General features: G+C 40.4%; 1 protein-coding gene across 3 annotated transcripts in view; it reads right to left on the bottom strand.

Moving 5' to 3' along the window:
• Nucleotides 1–10657, bottom strand: part of Pde5a (phosphodiesterase 5A) — a 125897-nt gene that overhangs the window by 58557 nt on the left and 56683 nt on the right. For all 3 annotated transcript variants that reach the window (XM_004644248.3, XM_023704417.1, XM_004644249.2), the window contains exons 8-9: nt 1452–1560; nt 219–306 (exon numbers count right to left, since the gene is read on the bottom strand). In XM_004644248.3, the coding sequence (XP_004644305.1) occupies nt 219–306; nt 1452–1560 (197 nt within the window). The remainder of the gene's footprint in view (nt 1–218; nt 307–1451; nt 1561–10657) is intronic.

The raw sequence follows: 10657 nt of genomic DNA, 5'->3' as shown, positions 1-10657 counted from the left end.
ATGTATGCAGTGTATTATTTGTTGAAACTGTACTTTCGATTTGATTTGAAACTGTCTCATTGCTATATGTTTATCAATAAAACTTTGAAAAGAAAATAAAAATAAATAAATTTTCCCAAACATTTTGTTCTTTAAATTTACATTTGAATGAAAGAAGTACCTGGAGACACATTATTTTTAAAATTAGTGCAGAGTATAGGTTAATGGAAAGGCTTTACCTATGACTTTATTCTTCTTTCCATTTTTTATAGGTGTACAAAGCAAACTTCTAATGCACTGCTGGTTTACATTTCCTGTGTTTTCATTCTAAACAGAAACAGAAGTGAAACACAACAAAATGATAGAGATTAACTTGTCTCAATGCACACTCAAAAGGAATACATTTATCTCTTATTAGCTCAATACAAAATAGAAGCACAGAAAATGCCCAAATCATAAATCAGTTTACCTAAACACAATATAAAGCAATAGTCTACTTTATTGAAAATAATATTCCAGATTTCTTTTCTTTCTTTCTTTTTCTTTCTTCTTGTATTTAGGACAGGATGTACAGGGTGTACAGGGTATACAGGGTCTCACTGCATAGATTGGACTCATAGTGATCCTCCTGTTTACAGCCTCCCAAGTGCTGGGATTACAGGTACGCACCACCACGCCCAGTCTCAATCTCCATCTCAGCGCGCCCTGGGGACAGGGCTGGCACGGCACTTCCCAAGTGGTTTATAATAATATTAAGTAAAGTTTGTAGTAATATTTAGTCAGTATATTTATTCAGTATCTACTTTACTAGTGAAGTACATGATTCTTCTGAAAAAGAGGGGCAGAATCCAGAAACATCGAGCCACCCAGCAAGCTGTATGCAACAAGCACGTCCTTCTTTGGGGACACCACTGGGTCTACTGCCCGTTCCTGGCAAGCTCTGCAAAGGTTGCCATGATACACAAGCAGCAAAGTCAAGACAGGTGCTTCAAAGAGCAATGCTTTTCTGCAATGAGATGAAAGAAAATACTAGAATTCAATGTTTTCAGAGTCTGAAGACGAGATCTTCCTTGCTTCACTGTGAAGGAAAAGAGATATCCATTTCCCCACAGAGACCCTCACTCGGTAGATATGTAATTTAGACCAAATGAAACTTAATTTCCGTGAATAAAATAAAAACTCCAATAATACTATTTAGAGACTGCCAAAGTCAGTATGTAGGTAAACTGTCTCACAACTGGTATATAATTGATCAATACACATTTCAAAACTGGAAGAAAATAGAGAAGAATACTCAAATGTAGCTTGCAATAGTGTGTTATGAGCTACTCTAGTCTCCTTTGTTAGACCAGGAAGCGCAGATCAGCCTACTCAACAATTCCAGAGTGAGTCCTTCCGCTGTAGCGCAGCTTTAAGCAAGGTCTGATGGGAAAATGGCCTTCCAGCTCCAAGGCTAAAACTGAGTTACTTACTGTCCAGGGAAACCTTTGGTCCTTGCTGACATCTGGAATATTAAGTGGTTCCATGGTGTTCTTGACATACTGGGCATACATGTAATTGATTTTGTTCGCATCACGTTCCCTGTGGAAACAGCGGCTATGAGTTCCTTCTGTGCAGGGAGAACATGTGAGCAAGCAGAGCCAAATAAAGGGGGAAAAGGAAGCAGCACCAGTTTTAACTTGTGCAGCAGAAATTGTGTCTTAGTTGGAAAATACAGCCCCTGGCCCCAACCCCGGTTCTGGGGATTGAGCCCAGGGGCCTGGCACTGAGCTGCATCACAATTTTCAACAAGAAAAAGAGAACAAAACGAAAATACAGGAAGCTTTTATTTTGAGACAGGGTCTCACTAAGTCATTTAGTTTCCAGGGCAAAGCAACTGTCTCTCCTCCTGCCCAGCTTCCCAGATAGTTGGGATTACCGGCATGCACCGCTGTGACGCTTTAAATACACTTGAGGATGTACAGCTTCAGTAGTGCTGTAGTTTAAATGTTTTGAAATGACAAAAATTCAGTGTTTCAACTATCTAAAACCAAAATGTTGTTAGCAATCATAATATAGGTGAAGAATCTATAACCTAAAAATGCACAATCTGAAGATACAAAAAGAGCCAAAATCCAAAACTTTTTTTTTTTTGGCAGAGCCGGGGATTGAACTCAGGCCCTTGCAATTGAACTCAGGCCCTTGCACTTGCCAGGGAAGCACTTATTCCACTGAGCCATCTCCCTGGCCCCTCCAAAACTTTTTTAAAAAATTAATTTAATTTAATTTTTAAATAATTTTATTGAGAAATAACAATGAGACAGTTTCAAAACCAATTACTAGCACAGTTTCAATAATCAATACATTGCAGATTGTTGTTTTAGTGGTTATTCATTGTACAAGATGCAGATATGATATCCTGTCCACAGACACTATTAGAAAAAAAATCTTTCTGTTCATTGAATTAAGAGAATGCAGCTGTATATCTATCTTATTTTAAATATACAAATACAAAAAAATGGTTGTTCATTTTTATCCCCCTTTTTTGTTTAGTTTTGTCAGAGAAGGGTATTCCATTGTTATTTAAACATTGTAGGTGTATGAATTCGGCAAAATATTCCAATATAGTCCAATAGTCCATAATAGTAGTGGGTTTTCCATAAGACAGGCAATGTCAGAAGTTGTTGACTTGAGCCTTTTACAGCTCAGCATAAAATATGGCTTTACTTTTTATACTTTGTTCTTATACTTTTCTGCTGAATGGTTAAAACTAAGATAAAGCAAAACCTATATAACAAGAAATGTAACTAAGATAGATTTTTTTTTTTCAGAACTGAGGATTGAACTCAGGCCCTTGGGCTTGCCAAGGAAGCACTTATTCTACTGAACCATCTCCCTGGCCCCTAAAATCCAAAACTTTTAACACTAGTGTAAAGCCACAAGGAGAGAACTGTACACCTTGCCTTCTATGGTGAGTGGCAGTTGAAATGCAGGCTTGTTAAAAGTATTGTACAAAATTACCTCCAGGCTGTATGTGTTAGGTGTATATTAAACATAAATGAATTTTGTATTCAGACTTAGGTCTCAAAATATCATATTATGTTTATGCAAATATTCCAATATAAAACAACCCAAAATCTACTGTACTTCTGGTCCCAAGCATTTCTGATAAGGAATAGTCAATCTGTGCTGCCGAAAATGTGATAGAGCCTGAAGGTAATTTTGTACAACACTTTTAACATGCCCGCATTTCAACTGCAAGTCGCCATAGGCAAGGTGTACAGTTCTTCCCTTGTAGCTTTATGTTAGTGCTCAAAGTTTTGGATTTTGGAGCTTTGTGGATCTTCAGATTGTGCACTTTTAGGTCACAGATGCTTAACCTACTACAGTCAATATGAAATCCATGTGGGTATCTCCCCCTTCTTTTTTTTCCTCAGAGATTATAGATGACAAGGTCTAGGGCTTTATATCCTCAGTTGTTTATTTTATTTTATTTTACTTATTTTTATGTATTTTTAGTACAGGGTCTACAGGGTCTCACTACACAGCTCAGACTCTTAGTGATTCTCCTGTTTTCAGCCTCCCAAGTGCTGGGATTACAGGCGTGCAGCCATGCCCAGTCTCAATTGCTGTTTCTCAGCATGCTCTGGGGGTGGGGCCAGCACACCACCCTGGGGATCAAACCCCAGTCCCTGCAGCTGCCTAAGCAGGCACTTTAATCCACTGAGCTATCTGGCCAGCCCTTTCAGTTGTTTATTTTGTGGGTATCTACACAATAGAATAAGCCTGTATACCTTCTGTGACCGAGGAAATTAGGAAGGAGGTCCAGAACATTCTTTCTAAGCTTTTCTTTCGTTGAGTCTCTCTCTTCATTCTCTGTCTTTTCCTTACCTCCTTCTCCTTAAGATATTGCCTATGTTTCAGTTCCTCTCTGTACTCTTTTGTGTTCTGTGGTCTTTTATGACACTTTTTAAATCAAAAGTGGACAATATTTTCACCAGTGTTTCAACCTTTCGCTTACCAGTTTGGAACCAAGTATAAACGGATGACAGAGGGCACAGTATCATTCTTGGGGGGAAAGGGACACAGGATAGCGTGGGTGCTTGCACATGGAAGCTCCCTGCATTCCCTGGGAGCTGGGGTGAGTGTGGTGGGCTGCTCCAGGAGCAGGGCTATGCCCAGCTAATATCATTAACTGAAGGAATAGGAAAGACTTGTAGCAGCAGATACTGAAAAATCTGCAACTCAGGAAAAATGTCCACTTGATTTAGCTCTTCGGACTCCCAACAGTTTGCTTGCCTTTTGTTCTTCACACTGAGCATTCCCAAGCTACCTGCTTGGTCAGGGGTTTCATGCTGTCTTCTCCTGCACCCGTGTTTCCACAAAGACTCCGGAAGTCTGGGTCTCATTCTTGGCCATGATATTTTTGTTTTCCCTCCCTTTGCTACTTATTTTAGCTTGAGAATAATTTAACCAAACTGTGTACTAATCACTGGCAAGGGTTATATGTAAGTGGCAAATGAATATAAAGAGAGTGACAGGATAGTAGCACATGACTAAGTGAAGATTAGATGGAATATGTCTCAAGAATATACCAATAATCTGTAAAACTACACAAGGCATCGTGTGTATTATACCTAGTAACACACTTTCGGTGTCTTATTCCCTACATACTATCTGGAGGCTATTCAAGAAAAGGTTATGAGGTAGGTACAGGTTTTAGGTTAATACAGAGACATCCAAAGTCAAAACATCCTATCAATAACAGACTAGGGCAAAGAAAATAAAAAGTAGCTATAGCAAAAGCAAGGAAAATAAAAACATGGCCAGCAGGAAAAAAAGTTCACTGGAGAAGTAAGAAGTTTTGTACAAGCCCCTTGAGAAGTGATAATAATAGTATACCTGTTACTGTTTTATCCCCATCATTATGTTCAAAGGAGGAGCCAGAAGAAATCCGAAACATTTAAGCAACTTGTCGGAACTCATAAACTCAGACTTATAGGAATCGACAGAGAGAAGTACTACGATCACGCATGAATGAACAGATCCCTAATCTCCTTCTTAATTTCTTGAAAACTTCAAATTTTCCTGCTGCTTACTTAGCCCACACGCCACAGGCCTCTGTCACTGGGAGCCTTCAGTCTCGGAGCAAGCTGAGGCAGATGAGTAACACGAAGTTTTCCCTACACACGCTGGCTGGGTAGAGCCCAGTGCAGGGCTGCCCACAGTCGGTCAGGAACTCTTCCCTTCTCCCGTCTGCACACGGAGCCACTTAGAACAAGACCAGTTGCATTTCTTAGTGCTACCAAGAGACTGGGTTCCAATCAATAAGGAGGCAATGCATGTTGCCTAAGAATCCCACCTAAGAGATGCTAGAGAAAGATCCACGCCCATCCTTTTCCTGTTCTCCATTCTACCATTTCAAACACTGATATGATGGTTGGAACTGCATCCTTGACCCTGAACAGAAGGCTCAGAATGCAAGGTAGGAAGCCCAAAGGCACCCAGGTCCCTGAAGGCTTGTATAACACAGCTGAAGCACCAGCCCCGAGCTGCCTCCCTCTAAGCTTTTCCAGCAAAGAGTAATACTGTGTTCTTTATTGCTTAAATTGTTTTTGAGTTTTCATGATTCACAGTTAAATCCAGCTGACCACAGTGCAAACGCCATACTTGTAGCAAAGATGGACACATCCATAGCACCAGTGGGCAGGCTTATGGAAGAGATGGCATTGCAAAAATGCACAAACAGCTGGCTGAGTCATAGAAAGGAAAGAAAAACATCAGGAATGGAAGGAAGAGTGGAAAAAGCAGCCAATATAAAACACATTGCTGAAGGGAGAGAGTCCTATGCATATCTGGAAAACACTAAACAGTTACAGATTGTGTCTGGAATAATAAAAATGATAGCTTCATGTTGAAAATGTTAGGTTGAAAAGATCATGGAAGATTCTGACAGTGTACCACAATGAATATAGATGTCATCTTCTAAGTAACAGGAACCTTACAATGGCTTGGAGGGTGTGACCTCCTGGGGCTTCAGCTGCAGGAAGCATAACTGAGCAGCATCTCGGGCTTGCTGTGCTCTGGCATGCAGCAGCAGGTGTGCACGGAGGCCACACCTCCTAGGCCACACCTCCTAGGCCACACCTCCTAGGCCACACTTCCTAGGCCACACTTCCTTGGCCACTCCCATGCAGAGGGAACACACCAGGCGCACCCAGGGAGCACTATTCTTGGGGGACCCAGGCCTCCAGGGGCAGAACGTTTTGGCTAGCAGACCTCCCACCACCACGGCCAGACTTGCCCTGGAGCTCTCAGCCACCTGAGACGCTTGCATACAACCTCTCCCCAGCCAGTCTGGGTCAAATTGTCATAGTGGGCTGATGGCCTTCCTGTTCTCGCCTGCATGCTCCCCATCCTCACTTTCACAGGTATTTTCTTGATCAATTTCTGGACATTTACACCAGTCTTGGCATCAACCTCTTGGAAAACCTGGGCCAAGTCAGACATCTAAGTCTTCTGCATATGGGTGGGTATCAATGATGGAGCATCAGAGCGGATTTCTGGGAAGGTTAGAAGCAGGGACAGGGAACTTCAAAAGAAGCATTGCTGTTTTAAAAAATTAAGTAGGAACAATTTCAGGCCAAATACTGTAAATACATAAGAAACAAAGAAATATTAACTAACACTTATTGAGAAGTTTTCTGAAGCATTTTATATGCATTAGATTCATTCAGTCATTATTACAATTCCATCATTACAGGTAAGGAAACAGGCTTCCAGAAGTTAAATAGTAATGCAAAGATCTATAGCTAGTGGGTGGTAGCATTTAAATATTGATATAAATATAAAAGCAATTAGTCTGATTTCTACTCAATGACCATTTTTCAAAGTTGTTTTGAGGACTCTCCATACTGATTTCCATAGTGGTTGTACTAGCCTAAAAGCGTCCCAAGAGCAGAGAAGGGTTTCTTCTCCCCACAGCCCCTCCAGCACTTGTGATTAGTTGACTTCTTGATTACAGCCATTCTTTCTGGGGTGAGATGGAACCTCAGTGTTGTTTTAATTTGCATCTCATGATCAGTGATGTTGAACATTTTTTAAAAAAGTATATATTTGCCATTTGCTCTTCTGTATCTGAGAGGTGTCCATTCATTTCAGATGTCCATTTTTGGATTGGGTCTTTACATCTGGGGAGTCTTGATTGTTTTTCCTTCTTTACCTATTCCTTTGTCTGAGGAACAGCCAGCAATTTTTTTCTCTTTCATTCCGTGGTCTGTCTCCTCACTCTGTACTTTCTTTTGCTGAGCAAAAGCTTTTTAATTCAATGCAAGTTCAATGATTAATTCCATGTATCTGTCACTTCATGATGAAAATGTGTTAAATGCGTTTTTATAAAGAGCATAAGGTTAATTAGTATGGAATGGTACTACTCAACATCTATTTCTCAAAAGAAAGAGCTGATACGAGGTGTATCAGCTTCATATTCACTTCTCCTGCTAACTGGGACCGCTCCAAGGGGTGTCACAGAAAGTAACACGTCCTGCTACCCAGTAATGTGCCTTCCTTTGGGAAGTCCTGGGCACCCCTACCCCAAGGCTTGCTATGTTTCCTGCCATTAATGATATGAATCTAATAAGAGTGTACAATATTACCTGGACTATCTTTTAGTTTTACATTTAACAGCTCAATGCTATGGTGAAGATGTTACTCTAAGTTACAAACAGCAGTTAGAGGATTGGTCAGAAAAATCTCTTCCAACTCATAAATACTGCCTAAAAATAATGACCATTTAGTCCCTTTTCAAAATGCCAAGGTTACTAAACACTGGTCTGTTAAAAATTATAAATTAATTAAAATTAATAAAGACATTAAACTATATCTTAACAAAATATTTTAAAATGACTGAGTTCTTATTAGAATAAAGGCTGACTTTAAAGTATGTAGGTGCATAAGCCGTTAATATTCAATGAAATTTTTACTATAAGAATTAATAAATCAGTGAATTTTGTGTCTTTTTAAGGTGATCACACTAAAGTAGTTATCTTTTATAAAAATATCTTTATACTAATTCTGTCTTGGAATAATTAAAATACTGTGAGAAAATACCTTTTACTGGATTTAAAACAAAGAATAATCATAACTAGACGATATCATAGTGGTAATACATTTTTAGTCAAATATACACACTTAAGCTAGCAATTTTAAGTCTTGAGCGATAGCAGTTTCAGAAAAAAATCACGTACTAAGATTTTATTTTTGTTTTTTGAAAAATATGCATCTGCCAGTAGAGGGCGCGATGATACCAGGTCTGCATCCGTTGGGCTATCACTAGGCTAAAAATTAAAATGCCAATGCAGAAAATACAGTTACCTCGGTACACAAGTGGTGCAGAAACATTCAAAGGTAAATCTAGAAGATTAATCATCTTATATTTCTAATAAGCACCATCATGCAATTTTAGTATTGTGCAATGGAGATAAATAGATGTGGGTATATATTTGCATATTTGGTGTATTTACACATTTATATCTTTATATACTTACATCACTTTATATAAATAGTTACACATATCCCAAAAATAAAATGTTCAAATACTCTATTTACATTTTTTATCTAGAAACATACTGATTTGTGTGTGTGTGTGTGTGTGTGTGTGTGTGTGTGTGTGTGTCCAGTTCAGCCCACCCTCCTGGGGTCGGGGCTGGCGTGGCATGTAGGGCCACGGATCGAACCTTGGTCCTAAGCGTTTGCCTAAGCTTGCCTAAGCAGGCTCTTCAGACTACTGAGCTATCTCGCCGGTCCTGACATTTTTTTAAAGCAAGCATTGTTATGCCGTCATCAAGAAGAGATAATCTATTTTGCTGCTCCTGAGAAGAGGCTCCATAACTGAGATTCGCAGCACTTAACAAGGCGCCCACGACTCCAGGACATGCGCATCGTTTCTTTTCACACATTCGAAAAGAGCTAGTACCAAGCAAAACAACGTCAAGGGTGCCAGAAGACTGTGACAAGGGGCTCGCGAGGCCCGGGGACGGAGATGAGACGCAGCTTCCAGCTCACACCCACGAGGCCAAAATGAGGCAGACCAGCTGCTCAGCGGCGACGAATGAACCCCGAGCTCCAGGGCAGCAGCAAGCGCTGCAGAGAGGGCACAGCCTGCGGCCTGGCTGCACCCCACGCCCACGCCGGCAGGGAAGGCTGAGGTCAGGCCTGCTTCTGAGTCCACTGAATTCCTCCACGTCCCATGCTCACCCTTTGGTTAATTCAAAACTTCTTTTAATAGGAGAAAAGGTCCTTCATTTATTGTTAAAATAGTAGTCTAGTAATAATGAGGTTTGATTTAGGTACACACACTTAAGCTGACAGCTTGAAGTCACCGGGGTGAGCAGTTTCTGCTTCCGGATGGGCTGAGGCTTCCGAGAGGGAAGCGGGAGAAGATTAGGAGGGGCGATGACAGCCGGGGGCACTGCAGAGGCTGGCGCGGGGGACCCCTCCGCGGGGCTCGCGGGGCTCTCTGAGGCCGAGCTCACTTAACAGGCTCAGAACAGGACCAGCCTGTGTCCCGGGTATCATGTCCTTCAAGCTGCAAACCCAAGCAGCTGTGATTTATAGGATCTAGACATGATTTTTCCTTTATGTTCCATTTTTTATTGCAAACATTTTCTTTTTTTTAATGTCAAACTATTTGCATATACAGAAAAAGTAAAAGAAGCCTGAAAGTAAAATGACCACACTCCTCATGGATTCAACGTGTGAAGCTTTTGCCACACTTACCCTATCATATATGTACGAAGGTGTACTTATCTAAACTTTTAAAAGCTATTCACTTGCTCATCTTCGGTTGAACTGTTTTAAAGCCTGGTACAGAAATCAGGATGCTCTAAATATTTCAGCAAAGTCTCCCAAAGATAAGAACATTCTTCCACTGATGCTACCGGCTTCTTAAATTCAAAGACGTGTAAGGAAATTCTCTGTCAGTAGCTAGTATCTGGTCCATAGTAAGATTTTCAGTTGTCCATAAAAGTGTTTCCAGCAACTATTGTTGCTCTGAACACTAGAATCTGAACAAAAGTTGAAGTATTGCATGTGGCTTCTATGTCTTCATGACCATTGGTCTCTACCCACTTATTCAGAGATACCAGCTAGAGAGACCAGGCTTCTAGCCGCTAGGATGTTCTGCAGTAGATGTACACTGAGGTTATTTTAAAAGCACCACCACGGAGGAGCTCAGTTATCTGGAGATTATGCTTAGTTGCTTTAACACTCACTAAGTGAAGTCTACTCTAGTAAAAGAGTTTGGAACTTTAGTATCAAAAGTTAAAATGAAAGCCATGGGGGGAGGGGTTGGATATAGGAGTAATAATGAAGGGTGAAATAGTTTTTTAACACACACACACACACACACACACACACACATCCCAAATAAAATGACATTAGGCCCAAGAATTCATGATATTTTATCTTGGCAGATTTATATTCTTTAACACTTAAATTGCTTATAATACCCTATCACTTACAATGCTAAATATTTGCTAAGAAGAGAAAAAGAAATAGTCACATTTCTTAGTTATTAGTTTTTATTAATTTAAATTTGCTAGTTTTTTTATTTTAGGGAAGGGTCTACAGGTTGTTCAGGGTCTCACTACTAGAGCGGACACATAGTGATCCACCTGTTTACAGTCTCCCAGGAGTTGGG

The sequence above is a fragment of the Octodon degus genome, unplaced genomic scaffold (assembly GCF_000260255.1).
Source record: "Octodon degus isolate 3935 unplaced genomic scaffold, OctDeg1.0 scaffold00196, whole genome shotgun sequence".
NCBI classification, from domain to species: domain Eukaryota; kingdom Metazoa; phylum Chordata; class Mammalia; order Rodentia; family Octodontidae; genus Octodon; species Octodon degus.
Note: the sequence above shows the minus strand (reverse complement) of the source record. Positions and strands in the feature narration are given on the sequence as shown.